At 37.2% G+C, this 22,079-nt stretch overlaps 1 protein-coding gene across 1 annotated transcript in view; it reads right to left on the bottom strand.

Moving 5' to 3' along the window:
• Positions 1-22,079, bottom strand: part of Dnaaf5 (Dynein axonemal assembly factor 5) — a 28,608-nt gene that overhangs the window by 5,248 nt on the left and 1,281 nt on the right. The window contains exons 2-11 of the mRNA XM_089637662.1: positions 21,019-21,202; positions 19,629-19,771; positions 18,747-18,821; positions 16,718-16,875; positions 15,822-16,025; positions 14,996-15,146; positions 12,548-12,712; positions 4,256-4,447; positions 3,846-3,994; positions 2,455-2,647 (exon numbers count right to left, since the gene is read on the bottom strand). Of these exons, the coding sequence (XP_089493788.1) occupies positions 2,455-2,647; positions 3,846-3,994; positions 4,256-4,447; positions 12,548-12,712; positions 14,996-15,146; positions 15,822-16,025; positions 16,718-16,875; positions 18,747-18,821; positions 19,629-19,771; positions 21,019-21,202 (1,614 nt within the window). The remainder of the gene's footprint in view (positions 1-2,454; positions 2,648-3,845; positions 3,995-4,255; positions 4,448-12,547; positions 12,713-14,995; positions 15,147-15,821; positions 16,026-16,717; positions 16,876-18,746; positions 18,822-19,628; positions 19,772-21,018; positions 21,203-22,079) is intronic.

The raw sequence follows: 22,079 nt of genomic DNA, 5'->3' as shown, positions 1-22,079 counted from the left end.
TTTTACGAAACTGTATTTTACGTGGACATGTTATTATTATTATTATGTAATGAGCAGGCAGCATTCTGCTGATGCGCTCATATCTGATTTCACAACAAGTTTGACAGTAATTGAGTTGTTTTATGTTTGAACTAAGTCCTTTCTTCTCTCCAAATGTGAATCCAATAGAGCTTTGAATTGATTTATATTTGTTGCATCGATGACATGTTGTGGGAGTTTGTTCCAAGCATCCACTACTCTATTTGCAAGGAAGTGTTTTCTAGGATTAGATGCAAAAGGCGTTTTGGTAATTTTTGAGTGTCCACGGAGATTTATATTTTTATTAGTAGTGAAGATTTCTTGGATGCTAGGGCAACTGTAATGTCCAGATAAAATTTTGAAAGTCTCGATCAAGTCACCCCTTTCTCTTCTTTCTTGTAAGGTTGGTAATCTTAGTTCCTTGAGTCTATCTTCGTATCGTAGATCTTTCAGAGCTCTTGGTATTTTTTGTGAAACGTCTCTGTACTATCTCCAACAGATTTATATCCTTTGCGAAGTAAGGACTCCATATTTGGAAAGCATATTCCAGGAGAGGTCGCACATATGTTTTATATATTTTTAACATCATGTCCGGTGTTAGGTCAAGAAAGGTTTTCCTGATTAGATATGTTAGTGAATTTGCTCTTTTCACAATTCCAGCGATGTGTGGTTCCCATTTCAAGTCCTGTGATATGGTAACTCCTAAGTCTTGTTGTAATGTCACTGCTTTTAGAGGTGTTCCATTAAGTTTGTAGGCAAGTGTAGGGTTAGTTTTTCCAACATGTAGGACAGTGCATTTTTCGACATTGAGTTTTAGAAGCCAATCATTTTTCCATTGATATATTTCGTTTAAATCGTTTTGCAGTTGGTTGTGATGAGTGTGTGGGTTGGCAAAGAATTTTGTATCATCTGCAAAGCAGCTGGAGTCTGATTTTATTATATTATGCAGGTCCGTGATGTACAAAATAAACAGAACTGGACCGAGAACTGATCCTTGAGGGACACCACTGGTCACATTTCGCTCAGATGACAGTTGGTTGCCAATTCGAACTTGTAATTTTCTCTCAGTGAGGAAGGATTTGATCCATTCGAGAAGTCGTCCTCTTATACCTAGGAATTTAAGTTTAGCCAACAGTCTATTGGTTGGAACAGTATCGAAGGCTTTCTCGAAGTCGAGACAAATTACGTCAGTGGGAATCTGTTTGTCCCACTCGTTTGTCCAGTAATCTATGTTAAGAATGAGATTGGTAATCGTGGATCTTTTTGGCACAAATCCATGTTGTTTGTTTGAGATTATGTCAAGTTTGATCAGGAATGAGCGTATCTCGTCCACTATTATTCTTTCCATGGTTTTGCAGATAATACTAGTCAAGCTTATAGGTCTGTAATTTGCTGGTTTGAGTTTATCACCTTTTTTGTAGATGGGTGTAATTATAGCTCTCTTCCAATCTTTAGGGAGTTTCTCATCTAAAAAGGATTGTTGCATAACCAGAGCTATGGGATGACTATGGGAGCTATGGGAGCTATGGGATGAGAGTTGCTGCACACTTTTTGAGAACAATAGCAGGAATATTATCAGGGCCAGTAGCGCTATCTTCTCATAACCCCTTCAAAATATTCTCAACTGCTGATGGAGTGAATTCTATTTCGCATAGTGAACTATCTACATACACATCTTGACTAATAGTTGGTATACTGGTGTCATTGACATTGACATAGGTTTTTTCAAATTGTGTTGCAAAGATGTTCGCTATGTCTATCTCGCTGGTAACTGTTTCGTTAGAGAAGTTATATAGTATGGTTGGAGTAGACACTTTTGAGGCAATCTGTTTCCTTATATAACTGTAAAATGGTTTCTGTCCGCTGTCAATCAATTTTTGCTCAAAGTTTTTTCTGGTATTTCTTAGTTGCGACACAAGGTAGTTATTTTTCAGTTTATAATCTCTGTAATACTCATTTTCAATCTCATTTACATTCCCCATGTGTTTTCTGGATAATCTATAACCATCCCAGGCTTTCTTTTTCTCTTTAATCAATGCTAGTATGTGTTCATGTTGCATGCTTTAGTTTTTGTTTTAAATATTGATAAAAAAGACTCTGATTGTGAAAGTGTATTAGTGTCCTTTATTGTAAGTTTCGCATGTATTTTAAAGGCAAATGACAGATGCATTCATGTGATCTACGGTCATGTCCAAGGTGTTGCCATTTTTGATTATTTAGTACCATCTCAAAACAGATGTTACCATTAGAGATTTGTGTAAGGCAAAGATTCCTGGCACATTTTGTACATGGGGACACTTTTTCCTCGTGAATATATTAGACAGAAGGCAATACATAATGTACATCTACCAAGTTTCAAAACTATCACACTTAATTCTACCTCAAAAGCTAGGCTATTACGTAAGTAAAATATTTATTTTTAATAATTTTGGATACCCGGGTAAGTTTTATGGAGGTGTTCGTGGCTGAAGCAATTCTTCTTCTTGGCCAGCTTGGTAACGCAGCAGATGGCCCTCAGTGAATAGAGTCGCGTGGCTTTGGAGTTGTCGTCTACCAAACCAACCAGCAGCGGCAGGAGCTTCTCCGTGTGCGGCTCCAGACTCTCTTTCGAAGGAAACAGTTCCACTTGCTGAAAAAATAATATTTGACGTTATAGTTACTTCTAATAGCGACAAAAGGGTCATGACTCAATTTATTAAGAGTGGGAGTCACGTTACCAGCAAAATATTTTCATACAGCTCAAAGAGTCGACTTAATTGAACGATGGCTCAATTGAACGACGGCTCAATTGAACGACGGCTCAATTGAACGACGGCTCAATTGAACGACGGTTCAATTGAACGACGGCTCAATTGAACGACGGCTCAATTGAACGACGGCTCAATTGAACGACGGTCAATTGAACGACGGCTCAATTGAACGACGGCTCAATTGAACGACGGCTCAATTGAACGACGGCTCAATTGAACGACGGCTCAATTGAACGACGGCTCAATTGAACGACGGCTCAATTGAACGACGGCTCAATTGAACGACGGCTCAATTGAACGACGGCTCAATTGAACGACGGCTCAATTGAACGACGGCTCAATTGAACGACGGCTCAATTGAACGACGGCTCAATTGAACGACGGCTCAATTGAACGACGGCTCAATTGAACGACGGCTCAATTGAACGACGGCTCAATTGAACGACGGCTCAATTGAACGACGGCTCAATTGAACGACGGCTCAATTGAACGACGGCTCAATTGAACGACGGCTCAATTGAACGACGGCTCAATTGAACGACGGCTCAATTGAACGACGGCTCAATTGAACGACGGCTCAATTGAACGACGGCTCAATTGAACGACGGCTCAATTGAACGACGGCTCAATTGAACGACGGCTCAATTGAACAGGAGTCATGAGCTCAGAGCGTATGAGCAGTAAAAATGTTGTGCTCGCCCGAAACGACTCGCCAGGTACGGCTCTTGGTACTGGTACGCCGCCTCGTACGACGAGAAAATAAGATGCTAGGTAGTTAGTAGGAGTGGTTCAATGGTAGAAGATATCACGGACGCCCGAGGAATACTTAACGCAACATCTCTGCACTGGAATGAGTTACGCAGTCGAATTAAAGTCAATGTAATGTAGTTTTTTAACAGTAACATTGTGGTGATACATACATGGGAAAGAAGTCAGAGACGCCCGAGAATGACATTAGCAATGGCGAAGAGTTGCAGGGTACACTAGTAATCTATAAAAGGCGAAGACAAAGCGGTAGAGTAAGTATTTGTGAGGAGGGGGTGTTAAACATCTTTAATTTAACTACAAACCACAAACCTTTGTGCATTTGCCAAAGTCAACATCATATGTGTCCTGGTTGAGCAGCTCGCTGTCCTGAAGCACGGCGCACAGGCAGCAAACGGCCGCAGTTCTGATGGATTCGGCCGTCTTGCCCGCCGCCCACACCAGGTTGGGTCTTATCGCATCTGATGGGATATAAAAATAACGTCAGATCAATGGCCTTCAACATGCGCCAACCCTATTCTTCGTCAAGTACTGCACAAGCTTAGATCCAATCGATGATCTAATTTATAAATTGCAAAACTGTGAAAAGGCAGCTCTTTATTTAATTATTATTATGCATGAGAAGTAATTTTAATTTTTTAAGTGAATCTATGTCTTTAGGGGCAAGGGCTTCCACCAACAGCGGAGACAGCAGGTGGAGATTAACCTAATGCAGGACCTACCTTCTAGAATGACGTTAAGAAACGACTGCAGATAGTATTCTGAGGCCAGCTCCAAGTTTTCATCTCTATTTAGAAGCACGGAGGATAGACTGGTAAACAACTTGAGCTTCACCTCGGGATCTATGTCTTTAGAGGCCAGGGCTTCCACCAACAGTGGAGACAGCAGGTGGAGATTTAAACCTAAGGCAGGACCTGAAATCAAATGTGTCTTAGGATATCTACATTTTATAATTCGTAATATCATCAACGGAAATCCATCATAAATTCATCGTAAATCATATTTGACCACTTTTCGGGAGAGACAAAAAACTAGCAATGATTTAACCTAAACGGAAGGCAATTGAGATGCGCAGTGATACTATTTTCAGTGTAAAACTATTCACTTACATTTCTATTAAAACTATTCACAAAAATTTCTATATTAATCCAACCGATGTAGGTTTATTACCGCCATCGAATAAAAAAAACTTGTTGTCGATGGCAATCCATCACCGCGTAAGTCATCCTGCAATGCCATTCAATGGCGGTAATAAACCTACAGGCTTGTAGGTTTATTACCGCCATCGAATAAAAAAAACTTGTTGTCGATGGCAATCCATCACCGCGTAAGTCATCCTGCAATGCCATTCGATGGCGGTAATAAACCTACATCTATATTAATCCAACCGATGTAGGTTTATTACCGCCATCGAATGGAATTGCAGGATGACTTACGCGGTGATGAAATATTGAAATCCTATAGAAATATTGAGATTTAAAAATATAATAACTTTGTTCTACTTATTTTTTTGGGGACTTATTTATTAGACTGGTGAAGACTGTGAGGACGATTATTAGATGTCCGATCTAGGTATATAATTTATTATAAGTGGAACAGGAGTGGAGAGGAGAGACAAAGTCCTCTTCCCTCGTGGGGCCTTCAGGGAATCGAGGAGTGGAGAGGAGAACTGAGGCCACCTACATCAACTCTTCCCTTGTGGGGCCTTCAGGGAATGGAGAGGAGAGATGAGGCTCTCTTCCCTCGTGAGACCTTCAGGGAACTAAGAGGGATTGGTGAGGAGTATTGAAACCTGAGAAGATACATTGTAGAACTAGAAGACATAGCCACATATACAATGAAAACCCTGGTGAACTTTATAAAAGGCACCGGTTACTGTTATAGGAATGAGGTAAAATGGGTAAAAAGAAAGGTAAAATGGGAGATAGTACAATGGGCCTATGTCCTAAGTGTTCCCGGGAACTACATGTCTCCGCTCTATATAAAAAAAATTATAAAATATAAATGGAACAAAGTTATACATTTTTTATCACATTTTACTAAAACGCGAGTATTTCTATTGTGATTTTATTTTATGAGTTCTCACAGAATTTTTATTGAACTTATAATATCAGTTGTACCACTTCAGCTGTATTAATTTTGTATATTCATGTACTTATTTTACTACTACGACTTTATAATTACATTTACGTGCATTAATTGTTATTATTTCCAATATAATACAGATATCCTCCTGTATACACAACGGTATACTTATGATTCCATGTACAAAAAAAATATTTAATACAATATGACATACATGCAATGTAATTGGTTCTCCCAAAACTATTGATTGACAAAATGACAGCAGAATGAAAGCATGACACCTCTTTGTTGTTAATTTAGGGAATACATTATTAGTTTTTATTTTCAATTTCACAAAGACCCAAAAATTAGGAATCCTGAGGATTATTATTATTTTAAGAAAACAATAACTTTATTAACTCTCGACAGGCCAAGACGCCAAACAAAACGTCTGTAACCAAGTGGGTCTTCCGACGACCTCATGCATTTTTCTGTCTTATGGGCTTTTAAACTATAGAAATCCCAATTATTCAGTCAATTATTAATGGTAACAATTATTTGCGCAGAAATTCTAAAATGATATGTCAAGTATTTAAGCTAATATAAGGAGGATAGTAATTACTACCTACTCCCCCACTTGGCTGCGGGATAGTTAACATCACTTTTATTTTTTATACCTATTGCCGACAGGTTTCGCTAAAACAGTAGATTCTTCAGGGAAGAATAATATGTACTCTACTAAAATCTATACAAGTGTGATGAAGACAGATGCGTTAACAGTGGGCAGTGGCAGTTTGTGGAGTTGAAAAGTGGGGAAATAATTGAATTGAAATAATGTGGTTTTAGTATTATGTATGTATGAGGGGATACCCAAAAGAAATCCAACTGATGTTGCGGGTGGTGTGAATTTTTTGGTGATGGTTGTTTTGAATGCTTGTCGTTCTTGCCATTGCTGATTTTCGTGAAAGCGCACGGCTGTTTTGAAAACTGGCACAGAAACTCTTGAAATGTTAAAAATGGCCTACGAGGATGATGCTACAGGAAAAATATCAAATTTGAGAACTAAAAATGTTTGTGGTTGTTAACCCGGAGGCTGCCGTGCGCATCTATGTTTGATTCAAGATTCCGGGCCCTCGCTGCCGCGCGCAATCATACGTGATTTTAATTTCATCTTGCGATATCTCGGAACTTTCTGTATAGATGGCGCAAAACTTGGGCTTAAAAAATAATTTGAACCTTTATCTAGCGACATCTCTACACAGATGTGACAAATGATTTTGTTTATATTATGAATGACCTCGTCAAACTGGAGACTACAATATTTCCCCTCTCAGTGTTTGAATTCCCCGCGCGCGCGTAGTTGTGTTAGTGAATCACGTGGTTCCTTTTTATCTCGACGGTTCGCGAATAATTAGAATCTGCAACGAATCGTGGTTCTAACGTTATTATTTTAACAAATTGTTTTTTATTAACTACTCATATTTTTAGTGCAAATAAGTTTTGTGTTAATCAACATGTTTTGTTATTTTAAATGAAATAAGTTGTTATATCCGCCTTTCGAGTGAAAAAATAATCATATACATTTTATTTTAATTATCTGTGTTTAGAAACTAATTATTGTGTTAATTTGTCGTTTTTCCTAATATTTTTTTGTGTAACCCTCTATCATGGCTCGACGCGACTTGTCTGATGACCAAATAAGGGAATATTGTCTCTTTCTTATATCTGTTAAATTCTTTTACTGTACACAACAACATAAAAAATTCAGGTATGAGCTTCTCCGATTATCAGTTATGTGTGATAAGACAATCGCAAAACACCTCAAAAATACTCAACTCGACTCAACTCCTCATTCGTCTCATCATGACACACCATTACGTCTGAGCCAATACCGGTAACATCAAAACAATCCAAGCCATACAGAGCCGGCCATGTTTGTGCGAATACAAAACAACAAAGCCGCGGAAAAATGGCTCGATATGTGTTCCCAGTGTAATGTGGCATTGTGTATTCATTCCTGTTTTTAAGTCTACCATTCGAATAAAAACTATAAACATAATTAATACGATAAGAAACTGTAAATAAAAGTTGAATAAATAATGAAGTTTTAAACAATAATATTATCACAAGTGAATCGTGAAAAATGGTGAGCCGTCGCAGAGGTCCCACTTCAGAGACGTGACTACTGATATTACTATAGTATGTCTGTATGTGTTGGTGAGATTACTGATTTGATAATGGCGGCGGGTCGAAGTTTGTTGATGTTTCATAGATAGTTTTTATTCGTGAAATAATGCATCAATTTATAAAGATATCTTGCTTAGACTTTTCAAGAGTGTAACGTAAACAAGTTTTTTTTGTTTTGGTAATAATTTACAATCTCTAAGTGCTGAGGATAATAAATAATTACCAATATAAAAAATTCTAAAAACCCTTGGCGTGAGAGTATCTATTATGTGTTTACATTCGGGCAGCAAAAGGGTTAAATGAAGGACAAACTCTGAATGGACGACTCCTCTCACATCAAGAAAACAAATCAACATTGTCTTGATGTTTGATATCACTAGACTAGCTTTTTTTGAAGTCTTCTATTAGATTGATTGATTTGGAGTCTTACATTGGATTGTCGCTTTGTTTCAGGGTTTTACCGGGTTTGACGGCCTTGGATAAAAATTTTGCGTCGTTTGGAAGTCACGAAAATCAGCCATCTCATAAACGACGAGCACGCAAAACAAACTATAATAATAATGGTAATTAAACTATTAAGAACGAACAAGTTAACAACCCACATTAAACGTCAAACTATAATAATAAAGTAAATTAAACTATTAAACAAAAAGTTGACTACCCACGTTAAACGTCAAACTACAATAATATTGTAAATTAAGCTATTAAAAACAAACTAATTAACTATTTACGTTAAATGGCAAACTATAATAAACAACGGGCATGAGCCTAGCAAAGTGGTCAAAAAATTTTCAATGACTATAATAAACAATGAAAGAAAAGAAGAAAAAAAAAAACAAATTAAACGATTAAAAACGAACAAGTTATCTGTCCACGTCAAACTATAATAATAATGTAAACTAAATTATTAAAAAAGAACAAGTTAACTGCCCATGTCAAACTATAATAATAATTATGTGCACTATTAAACATTGACAAGTTAATCACTCGACACACAAAAAAGTCAACTGCAAATAATTCTGTGTACATTCAAAATAGTCGTACCTACTCTGCCCGAACTGCAGAATACATCACAAATTCAATCTTAAATGATCGGTGCTACTTCGGAACTGTTTAATGTTTGAGGCGTGCCTCCAGCTAAACCAGACATGAACATATCGGCTACTTTCATTTTGATTCCATGTGACTTCCCCACCCTCTTGCGCCTGTATGAAATCAGAAACTCTCTGAGGCAGGCCCTATGCCTGCCTCCTGATGTAGTTTGGTAAGTTCCTACTGCGTTGTGTAGAGTGCCCTGTGTAGTAGCTTGTAGCTCAGTGAGTGGGAATCGCATGAGGCCAGCTACCGCGCACTGGTAGCTAATATATTTGTTATAATGATGAGTTACATATTATAAAGACAACCAGTCCTAGAAAAAATCGTTTGAAATAGCTTTAATAAGACTTCTATAATTTGTAAATCGGTAACATTTGAATAGAAGTATCTCAGGCTCGCTTTTACTATAATTAAGAGTTTTTCTCTTTTCTTCTCTGTTTATTTAGGGGAGGCACAATCTCCCCTGCCTCATGGCACAAACCACCGCTGACAGTGGGTAGCTAAAAAACGGATCGAACCCCGGAGAAGGAAGTAGGTAGAGTTTTTTGTAACCCAGTGTTAATGAATCTGTAACACATGTATAGATTTTAATAGAGTATTTTATTGCCCTGAAGAAGCTACGGCTATAGCGAAACCTGCTAGGCAATATATATAAGAAAAATAAAAGTGATGTTAACAAGGCTATTATTTAATTTTAAATGTGTCTGCTTCATATGAAACATGTTGTTATTCACATATACTAACAGCCTTACTAAAAAATGTGGTGAAAATTTTATTAAATTGATAAACGACCGTGTGTGTGAAAATCTTACTAATTGAAATGTAAAATAGAAACTGGCATAAAATAGTACATGGAAAGATACGATGGGGCGTAATTAAGTTTGCGGAATGGGTAGGTAGGTGATTAGTGGGGGTGTCGCTGAATTAAGTACTAATTGAGCAACTCATTATTAGTATAAATAATGGGTTTTATCATAATTAGGTCATTAGCCTTTGAGCTATAGTCGACCAAACAAGTCAATCACGGGGAGAATTGTGAATATGGAGAAAATCGAGTTCCGCGCTGTTATAAAATTCCTTACCAAGCAAGGAAAATCAGTTCAGATCATACTGGAAGAGAAGTCATCCGTTTACGGGGTCTCTTGTCCAAGTAAAACTATGGTTAACAAGTAGCATATCCTCTTTAAACAAGGCAGGGAGTCGCTTGAAGACGACCCACGGCCAGGAAGGCCTATCGAGGTGACCACTCCGTTAATTATTCAAAAAGTCAAAATATTAATAATAGAAGATGCCCGACTAAAGAAGAAACAGCTCGCAGAAATGGTTGGAGTATCAGATACAACCATTTTCAAAATTCTTCACGACCATCTTGGCATAACTAAAGTCAGCGCAAGATGAGATCAAATGACCGAGAATGCTCACGCCGCCAACAGCGCGTGGAGTGTTCTCGTGCATTTTTAGACCTTTGTAAGGAATACAAAAATGGAGTGTTGGCTCAAATTGTTACTGGTGATGAAAGTTGGTTCCATCATTATGAACCTGAGTCTAAACAGAACTCTATGCAGTGGCACAAGAAAGGCACACCACCACCCAAGAAGTTTAAGGTGTCACAATCGGCTGGGAAAATCATGGTGACAGTCTTTTGGGACTCAGAAGGAATCCTGTTGATCGATTACAAAGATAAAGGTGTTTCCATAACCGGAGTTTACTACCCTTCAATTCTACAGCAATTAAAGGAAGCCATCAAGGAGAAAAGAAGGGGAAAATTGACCAAAGGTGTCCTCCTTCTGCACGACAACGCGCCTGTACACAAGAGCCGTGTTGCGATGGCTGCCCTGCAGAAGATGGGCTTTGAAATTTTGCCACACCCACCCAACAGTCCTGACCTGGCTCCCAGTGATTATTACCTTTTTCCAAACTTTAAAAAAGAACTTCGCGGGAAAAAGTTAAAGTGATGAAGATGTGAAGGATGCAGTTTTGGCGTATTTTTTAGACAAAGACAAATCTTTTTTTTTGAGGATTATACATAAGTTAATTGAAAGATCCGAAAAATGTATTAGGGTAGCTGGTGAATATATTGAAAATGAAAAATAAATTTGGATTTTTATTTCCACTCCTTACCCCCCATTCCGCGAACTTAAAAACGTTCCCTCATATATACATTGTTTATACAGCCACAGAGGGTTGTTTATCTGTTGTACAAACTTGAAATAATAATAATTTCTAATTGAATTTCGGAATTTTTCCAAGCTATTTTAAATGTTTTGTATATTTATTCATTTTGAAGATGTCACAAAAACAAATACCATTTTAGAAACTAGATAAAATTACCTTCCAGATTTTGTATTTCAAATTTACTTTAATTTTTAAAAACAGCAATATTTTAATTTCAAACATTAAAAAAGCTTACCTGATTAAAAAAAAAATTGAAACATTGAAAATTTTAGAATTAGGAATTAAAAAGAACACAGACCTTTTATTTAAGAAATTTGCAAGAAAACTGTGGCTTCACTTTTTATCTCGTTCATACAATTAAAAATTATAATAATAATTTCCAGAGAATAACCAAAAAAATCAGACATTTTGGCAAAATATAAAAATAATTATTTTTTTCATTTGTATTTACCTACATATGCATAAGATATCTATGTTAAAAAGACATCAATTTTATGGAAGTTTTATTAAATTCACATGGTAAAAGTCAATAAAAAAAATAATTTATCTGAAATAACCTCACTTTTCCGGTAAAATATATATTTTTTATAACATGACATTATTAATAGATTAAGACTGACGAAAAATAACACAAATGGTAGTAAATACAAATATTGAATTATCCTTATATAATAGTGAATTGGTCATTGGAATAGAAATTATGAATATAAACATGATTTGAATCTCACATTTTCATTAATTTTGCGGGGAAACTGACGTGCATGACGCACATATAAAAGTAGCGCATGCGAATAAGCCTGCCAAAATACAATGTTATCAATTCTTTCGCAGCACAGTTAGAGATATTTTTTACTAGTAATATTTTGGAATAAAATTTGTACAGTCTTTGTACAATGTATAACAGAAACACCGGTTAATGGTTGTGAAGTGATTTTTTATTAGAAAATTTAGTTACACATTGAATAAAGCTCTGTTTTGAATTCTTAATAGTAAAAAATGTCTTATGCTGCGAAAGAGCTGGCAACGTAGCATTTTGGCAGACTGGAGTATGAGATTTGAAAAAGTGAGGTTATTTCTGACTTATTATTTTTTAATTCACTGTTACTGGGATATAAATATTAATGTATATTTCAAATTTTAAAATCTAAAAAGAAATTTTGTCTAGTTTCTAAAATCGTATTTGTTTTTTTACGATATCTTCAAAAAGAAGAAATATATAGGACATTTAAAAGACCTTGGAAAGATAACGAAAATCAATGAGAAATTTAAAGTTTATAGAATAAATAAACTACCCACTTCTGCTGTATAACCACCACTGAAAATCAATGAGAAATTTAAAGTTTATAGAATAAATAAACTACCCACTTCTGCTGTATAACTTTTTGTGGCTGTTTTAATTTTAGTTTATTGGTGAAGTATTTACATACACAGTTGTTTATCAAATGAATAAAATTTAGACCATGTATGAAATATGAAATAAGACAATAATTTACCAGTGTGAATCAAAATAGTATCCAGAATACATCTCTCAGGCGTGTAAAGGGTCCAGAGATTAGCGTCAGATGTGATATTTCCCAGGAGAGAAGAAATGTATTCGCAGAACAAGTCGTTGAGATGTGACCCACAATTAATTGTTGACCTCAGTTTCTCCAGAAGGCCTAAAACACATTAAAAAAATGTAACACAGTACAAAATACTGTACCTTTGAATTAATTAAGCACGAATTCTTACCTAAAAGGGTGAATATTTAATTATACTACCCTACCAACAGCTAAAATAGTCTAAATTAATTTTTAGTGGCTAATGGTAACACCACGGCAAATGCGCAGATGGACAGTTCGATTTACATGTGCTCAATCAATAGGCTGCCTGGTTGGGGTGACAGTTCAGCGTGTTATTTTCGATCCTTTATTTATTTATTAATTAATTAACGGACTTACGTCCAATATATTACAAAGCGACACGAGATTTGGTACAATGTACGATGCAAGAGTAAAGGATGGTATATAAAAGCAGAGACAAACAGGGAAAACATAAGAAAATAGAAATGAAATAGAAGTGTCAAGTCAACTCAAGACCTTGCTAAAACTAAAGTGATACAAAATATCCTCAATTGCAAGGTAAGCGACAAAAAACATTCTGACTTATACCAAAAAAATCAAGGTCTTGACGTGAGTTGACCATTCTACATATTCTGGACAATGGTGAATTATAAGCATAATTAGTCGAGTGTTGATTGAGGAAGAGCAGTTCTTTATTTCTGAGTCTACGAGAAGGTATATTGAATGAGATGAGTTCTAGTAATTAAGGTGAGTCAATAAAATTTTTGATAATTTTAAAGAAACAAATAAGATCAGATTTTTTCCGACGGTCTTCTAAAGGAGAAAGGTTTAGAATTTGTTCAATTTCATAATACGAGTAATTGCCTCTTTCTTTAATGGAATAAATCGGCTAAAACTTGGTGGGACTAACCCCCAAATCAAGTTAACTCTCCGTATATATTTGCCAATCGAAAAGATGGTAAATTCATGAGACTGAGTTTGTACCACGCGGTAGCAAGTTCCAAGCCTAAATTGGATAGACGGGACGTTTAACATCTATCTTAAAAATACGTCTAAGTAACCATTCCTCCTGTTTATGACTGAGCCATATTGGAATAATAATCTTCGATCAATTTTATTCCGTGGAGAGATTCTTAAGATCAGATTCCAAATTTTAAATCAATATGTTATGTATGCTATTATTACCTACATTATATAAAAACTAACTAACTAACCATCACGCCGTTTACCGCAGGGGTAAGCAGAGAGGACGGACCGCCAAACAACTTGGTCTTGGCACACACTTCTTGCCTCATTCACGTTAATACATACTCTTCTATTATTCTGACTCTTGACATGGCCCGACTCGAGTATCTGATTCACTTGATTGTGCCATGTCTTCATTGTGTTTATATTTGTACGAGGATGGCCCCTTTCAATCTCCAGGCCGTAGTTTGTAATTACCAAAGTGCTCACACGCTTTAATATATCTATACCGGATCTATTAACGTTCATTCCACGACAGCAAAAGCAATCCGGCGAGTTCTGTGTTGGGATGCATAGAATTTCTAAACACGTAGGACGGGTTGTTTCGGAGAATTTGAACAATTCTTCAAATTTCATTGTTAATTTTAAGTTCTATGAAAGATTTTTTCAAGTTTTCTTTTTATTTCAGTTCTGTCAAGCAATTAGCCTATAATAATATAATAACAGAACTTGAATAGAACTTTCACAGAACCCGAAAATGGAGATTGAAATTTGATGAATTGTTAAAATTCTGTCAGACAAACCCATCCTTAATTCATTTTCTTCATTGCCATTGTGGAAATGGAGAAAAATTACCATTTTAAAATTGAACAAAAAAATACTCCGATGGCATCGGCGACCATCAAAACGTATTCCCTTTTTTTTTTACCAAAATTTTCCATGAAAATCAAGAAAATTAACTGCGGTCACCGGTGACCGTCATGGCGCTATGGGAGAAAAATTACAATTTTCATTATGAGGTCACCGGTGACCTACATGGCGTTCAACGTGTTAATAACCTGCCTTTACTTACTAATAGCTTTTCAGCAGACTGGCAGACCAAGGGTTCTGTGGTCACGTGGCTCAGAACCTTAGAACTTGAACAGGGCCGGCCTTGTGCAGGTGCAATTGGAGAAGTTTGCTCCGGGCCAAGGTGCCGATTACCTAACATCTAATACAGCCCCCTTCAAGTTTTTTTAGCACCAGGGGCCGTTTATTTTAGGGCCGGCCCTGCAGACATGCATGATTTTAACAAGAAATTTAATTATAAGGTCGGCGTGTGCGATTTCGACATGTTATAAACTATCGTTATTATTTTTAGAAATTAGTCCCTTTGTTTAGTATAAAGAATACGAATTAATAGAAAAATCTTACACAGTGCTTTATGTTCTATTTCTGTTTCAGATGGCATTGAATAAACTGTGAAGATAATGTCAAACAGATCCTGAGCAACTTTACGGCAATCCTCTTTGCAGACATTCAAGATGCTCTCGCAAGTGTTCAGCAAATTTATTTGGTATTTATCCTGCAAATAAAAATATATTCAATTTTAATAATGATCATTAAAAATATCAAATATAATTCATTTATGTAGAACAGAAATAGCTGTGCCAATTTCACCAGAAAATTGTCATTGTTAGATGTGCCAATTTGCCAGAGCTTACCACTTAGAGTTATGCTGCATTAGTGAACAAATTTTCAGCTTTAACTTCTCATATCCGTATGGTAATCCAACAATAATATATGGCACACTACGGAAGTTGAAGGTTAAAGTAAATGAAGATTATATTCATTAGAAACTAATAATACCATGCATGATAGTGAAAAACTCCGTCCTGACTTACAGAGGCTTGTGATGCATAACCCCGACAAGTGGGAGCAAATATCAAGTGAAAAGCTCCATCCTGACTTACAGAGGCTTGCAATGCATAACCCAGACAAGTGCAAGCAAATATGTATCAAGCAAAAATAAATTACAGTCACCATTGATTTCATATGCCCTTTTGACTATTGTACTGTACTGCCTCAAACGCTAGAAGTGTAGTGTGTGGATAGGAAAGATACGGCACGATCAAGTGAATCAAATACTTGTGTCGGACCAAGTCAAGAATTAGAATAACGGAAGAGAATTTATAAGTGTGAATGAAGAAATGGCGTAATTAATATGTAGTTAGTAAAATAATTAATCAGCATGTTTTACCTTCCGGATCCTACAATGAAGCGGTTTTGAAAGTTTCCTAACTATTTTCTTAAGGTATCCGTCCTTCAGCTGGTCAGGTTTTGAACCTTTGATAATGTTAGCCAAGACCCCCAAGCACGGCCAATTGTCCACTTCTGTCTGTAGCAATTCCCACCAGACTTTGGGCTCAACGAAATAACCAAATAATTCTGAAGCACGGTAAATCTGTAAGAAAATAAAGCAAACAAAAAGATTAATGACCAATAAAACATATTTAAAATTTCTATTAATATTGAATATGCGAGAATCGATATAGGGGTCTTCCAGATGTGATTAGGCTTATTACCGGGCGCGGCTATTATAAATTTATGGGCGCATTTTCATGGGTGGGGGATACCCACATAGAAAGATTCCATGAGACTTAAGATGTTGCCTAATATGTATTGTAAATATGTAAACATTATGTATTTTTTTAAGATGGGAACATCCAAAACAAATTGGCATTGCGGTGTATTGTGATTACCTGTGTAATTTATGCATAAATGTAGGCATTGAACTGACAAAGGAAAGTTGAAAATAGACCAAATGCAGTAGAAATGAGATCCCGATAAAACCAGGTGATCGAATAACAAATGAGGAGACTCGAAAATAATTCAAGATTGATGTAAATGTAATGAAGAAGATTGATAAAGGTACAGATTGGGGGTTTGGACATGCATAACGGCAGACCGGAGAAAGGCATGTAGGATAGAAAGAGAAGTCAATATGCCCGAGAAGACAGGGCATGATTAAGTGAACCAAATACAAAGTCAGAGTCAGGTTATTTCAAAGGTCGTAATAACAGAAAAGCTTTCACAATTACTGATACTGCTAGAGAATAAAAGACTGGCTGTAAAGTGAATGGCAAGAGACATCACCTCCTTGTAGACCTTGCAGTCTTCGTCCTTGGCCCCGAGCATGAAGCAGCGAACGGCGGCGGCAGAATGCTGCAGGATAGCCTGCTCCGAGCACAGCACCAGCCAGCAGAGCAGCTGGGAGGAACGCAGTCGGGCATCACCTTGCCAGCCCTCCAGCTCTGGAACATTTAATAATAATAATACTAAGTATCTTTTTTTCTGATGATATCCTCACTGCGATCTCTCGTGCTGAGGATTTCATTAACATATGATTAAAATTTAGTAGTATGGATAATATAAAGTAATTATAAATATATTGAATCGTACTGTACCTACCACTTGTAAAATCGCACTTGTCATAAATAACTAAAAAAATAACTGGCTCGCTGAATTGTTTTGGTTTTCAGCTGTAAAATTTTACTTGTCACAAACCAGTGATGCACAATCCGCGGACCCATTTTTGCGGCCCGCATGTCAATTTCATACGACCCACAACTAAAAACCCTGGCTGAGAACACTTTTTATCGAGTTTTGGTTAATTTACACTGCATTTCCTAAATGGAACGAAATTTGAAGAACCGGTTTGCATAACACGAAAATCAAAAAAAATCAATAGAAACCTTAACTCTTGAATTTCGCTGTCAATCCCCCTCCCCCTCAACGAAAACAAAAAAAAATCCGTTTGTAGGTCGCGGCTTGTTTGAAAAATAGATAAAACGGCACCTCTGCTGAAAAAGTTGTGCATCACTATTGTGGCGTCGAATTATCCAGATTAAATAATTAATAATAAACTGCTACTTGCTACTTAGGTACGTACTTGCTACTTGCATCGTTAAATCGTAAACAAAGTAATCTGCGTACTACGAGACCTACCTGTTTCAAGTATCTACTCGCGACAATAATACTGCAGTTCGTCTGGGATACTACGAGAACTCGCCAGAAGGTTCGAGTCTACGGCCTATGCATAATCGCCGCACTATCGAAGGTTCCCGAAACACACAGTCTGTGCGAGTGCCTAGAATTTAGTTGCCATCCACCTACCTACTGCCGCCGTCGGCCGAGTAGTATAAATAAGCCCGACGCAGCGAGTCAGTCAGTCAGTCATCAGTTATCAATCTGCCGCCAGTGAATAAATCTCACGAGTGACGATCGGCGCGTCCCGCGCCCCGCGTCGGACACGTACCCGGCTTCGCCCGTATCATCATGGACTCTATCGGGACATCATCTTAGCGCCTCGGCCGTGTCCATGGCCAGCGCTACAACGGATTACAAGCGCCCTGGTTCCAGCGTCTCTGACCAGCGCTTCTTCCACGCAACCATGACCACCACGAGGACACGCAGCATCCTCACTGGTCACGCCGTTCCCGCTCAACCGCCTACAAGGTCCGTCGCACCTTCGGCCGTCTCGTCAGCACTGGATTGCCTGAAGACCTACGTTCTTCGCCAGTGCCTGACCTCCATCGAGTCCCGGTCACCAGCGCCCGGCGTCGACTCACTGACCCGCGCTTGACCAGCATATCATCAGCCAGCATCTGGAGTATTCATCATCTGTCCTACATCGTCTCCTCGTCACGGCAACTGACTCACCAATAAACACATGTGACCTTCAACAACCTTCTTTCATTTCATGCCTTCACACCTGATCACCAAACTATCATAAATTTACCCCGTGCAATTAACATCGTGCCCGATGGATAGCGATGGTTCACATAGCCGACAATCTTACACAGGTAGTGCCATAAAAATATGAATTTGTCCTTAACGGGATAGGAAATTCTTGAATAACTATTTTTTCAGACCCAACGTTAACATATTCAGAAATTGTGTTGAAAAAATTATTTGCTCGTTATAATAGTTAATTGACCTTGTTATAACAGTCAACAATTATATGAAGATAAGGCTGAACTAAAATATAATTTAAGGGTTAAAATTGTAACAATACAGCAACTAACAAATAAATAGTAAAGTCTCTGAGGAAGCACACGGTCCAATTCACAAAGACTTTTTGAACATAAACAAATAAGTATTATTAAACGAAAGACAATAATACCTTTTGAAATCGCAGGGATAATTTTGCTAACGTTCCTTTCCACTAGAGATCTGCATCCCAAATTAGGACGAGGCACTGCAAAAAAACACATACATTTTACATTATAAAATTTAATTTAAAACCTATTTAATGTGCACTCAATGTAATGTCAAAGATCTCAGGACAATAACTAGATATTGATGTGAGTAGGGCATATAAGGCAGTACATGCTGTGGTTTTATAACTCGAATTCGAGTAGTTCAAATTTGCTCAGTTGTGTGTGCAAACTCGAATTAGAGTCCTAGGTAAATACTTTTGGATTTCATTGATTGGTTGGAACAGGAATTTCGCTATAAATTTGGATTGGTTGAGAGATACGCCATGTTAAATGGAGCACTCTTATTGGCCAATGTATTTCAAATTCTTGCCACCTGGATTTTATAAAAAAATATTTATTCCGTGTGGTTATTATATTGTGAATTCCTGTGTTTACCAAAGTCTCTATGAAAATGCCGAAACAAAAGTACAAAATACATATTACATTATTTAATATCTATGCAATCCTATGAATCTCACCTAGTCGTTTCTATACCAAGTTCGGTGATTTTATGCACATAACTTGCGTAGTCAACAAGCTATAATACTTGGCGAAATATCTATTGTATTACTATACACGTTTAGCATAAAAAAGTGTATTTATAAATCCTATGCTTATCCAGACTGTGACATTAGTGACAGATAAGGCGATTAGCTTGCACATACAACGGATATTTTTCGGACGGCTGCCAGCGCTAACTTGTATCGCGGATAACTAAAAATAATAACATGCAGGAGTTTCAAGTGGAACTGTGGCATCATCAATTTGGGAAAAGTACGAAATGGAAAATAAAAATGAAGTTAAACCTGAAGGATAGTGTTCTGGAAACTCTAGCATGAAATCTGTCTGTGGCTTCAAATCCTCTTCATTTTCAACCATGTATTGTTTCCCCACGCGGTCCCACAGTTCAGTTGTCTCCTTGCGAATATCCTCGATGACGTCACTCAACCTGTTAATTAAATATCTCATTACATCAGCATGCACATAATGTACCAAATTTACAGAGAATGAAACTAAACCATCAAATCCACAAGCCATACCAGGCATTCCAAGCTAGCAATATTTCAGTGGCCCATCGCAGGACTTTAGGAGAACAGGTATTCTCGTTCAGATCATTTAATCATGAAATAAGACTAGTCCGGGCAGTGCATCGCTGAGGTCCCGTATCTGTCAAGCCATCTACCCACTAACTTCAGTGCTCGCCTACCTCAGTATCTATATTAAAAAGACATATACAAGGTGCAGCAAAACAGACAGTGCAGTTTTGAAGGACGGTACATCCCGTGTAGTAGAGGTACGAACCATAGAAGGGTCTCATTGAGTTGGGAAGGTCGTGCCGTTTTTAGTAGTTACCATGGTTTGGTTCGGACAACACCAGGGTTTCGCCGTCAGCATGTTTCTTGAAAATGGCCGTTCTTTCATCGCCATTTATGAAGATTGTCAAAAGAAACTAAATATTTTCCAACATGATTCTAAGCACCGGTATTTCAGTTGTTTTTTAAGTCGGCTTGAGAGATATTAAATAGAGGTAGTCCAATTCCAGTTTCCTTTTATTTATGAAAAAACACAAAATGTAATATTTTTTTAATTAATCTAATATTTGGTATCATTAATTAATTATGGAAAATGATGTCAAGCAAATGGTCACCTCTGGACCTTCTGCAGCAGTTGTTTCGTTTGAGATAATTTTCAGTTACTTTTTTCGTTTCGGGCATTATCTCGGTTATAACTTTACGGATGTTAGTTTTTAGGTGCTCTAACGTTTAGAGGTTTATTGGCATAAAAGCGACTCTCGACAAAAAAATCCGATGGCATTAAATCACATGATCGGGGCCCATTGTTCAATTGTTCACTCAGTAGGACGATTAAATTGACAATAAAAAAAACTTCCTGTAAACGTCGATACACAGTTTGCACAGAATCGTTATTGCTGTGTAATAATTGAACAACTTTAACACGCGGTGGTCAAATGATCCATTTAGTAAATGTATTGTATCAAACTAACAATGACAGTTGTCTAATTTACAGTGTTGCCAATATGGGAAGTTCGAATTTGATCACATTTTATATTAATAGATATTACTATGGAAACCCTGACCAGCTTATGCTTGAAAACAAGTTTTAAAAGTAACAGAAATACCAACCCTAAATGATGGTTAGTAATTTGAGTGTAAGGTACATATTTGGATAACATACCCTGTGAGTAGAAGCGGTATCATTTTGTACCAGTAGGAATAGCGGTCCTTGTGGTAGAGCATCCACTGGGCGACTTCTTTTATCACTTGGAGTCTTACGGGAGGCAGTTCATCAAACAGCTTTTCAGCCATCGGTGTGATAGAGTTCTCAAAGCATTTGGCATTTCCGTTTAACACCACCGCACCTTTAAAATATTAACCACAATAACAATACATAATAAAAAAAATGTTAGTTATTTTGTAAAATACACTTTGTGTGATCAAATTAACGAAAACAAATTTAAAGAATAATAACAAAGACTGAAAAATTGATTCTTATTTTTCTTTGAATACTAAATCACAAAATGACATGCGTTTGTGGACAGGGCCGACCCTGAACCAAATGGCACCTGGCGCTAGCAAAAACCTCAAGGGCGCTGTATTAGGTGTTAGGTATTATTAGCACCTTTGCTCCTAGAGTCCTTGGCGCCTTGGCAAGTCAGTGCTCGGAGTAGACTGCTCTAATTGTGCCTGCACAGGGCCAGCCTTGTGTGCAGATTCATTAAGACTTTAGTGGTGGGTACATACAATCAAGTTTACCGTCCATTTTGATACATGATCAAGTAATCTTGATTCGTGTGTAATCAATCTTCAAGTGTCATGCATACTTGAATGTGTGTGTGCGCATTTGTCAGTTCAGTCAAACTAACTGTGTCTACCACAAAGTACCATGACCTCTCAAACCTCTGAACTCACATGACCTGAAGTCTTCCAAATATAATGGAAAGTGTGTAGCTACTATGGACGAACTGTAATTTGGATCAAGCCTCAAGTCTCATGCAAATTGGACTTAATTTCCCCTGTACCATAATAAGGAATGTGTAGGACTGCACTAAACCCCTCTAAATTCATTGAGGTATATAGATAGAGCTAACATTGGGCCACAAACATCGGTTAATTATCTGCTGTGAGATACCAAGCTTCAAAATACCAACATGCACAAGTCGTACTGGAAAATATAGGGAAAGCAATGGTATACCTAATGGTATACCTTAATGGTATATGTGTACATGGTATATGTAA

This window comes from Hesperophylax consimilis, chromosome 12 (assembly GCF_061612785.1).
Source record: "Hesperophylax consimilis isolate HC1 chromosome 12, BYU_Hcon_1.0, whole genome shotgun sequence".
In the NCBI taxonomy this organism is placed as follows: domain Eukaryota; kingdom Metazoa; phylum Arthropoda; class Insecta; order Trichoptera; family Limnephilidae; genus Hesperophylax; species Hesperophylax consimilis.
The sequence above is the reverse complement of the archived record's forward strand: the minus strand, read 5'-3'. Positions and strand labels throughout refer to the sequence as shown.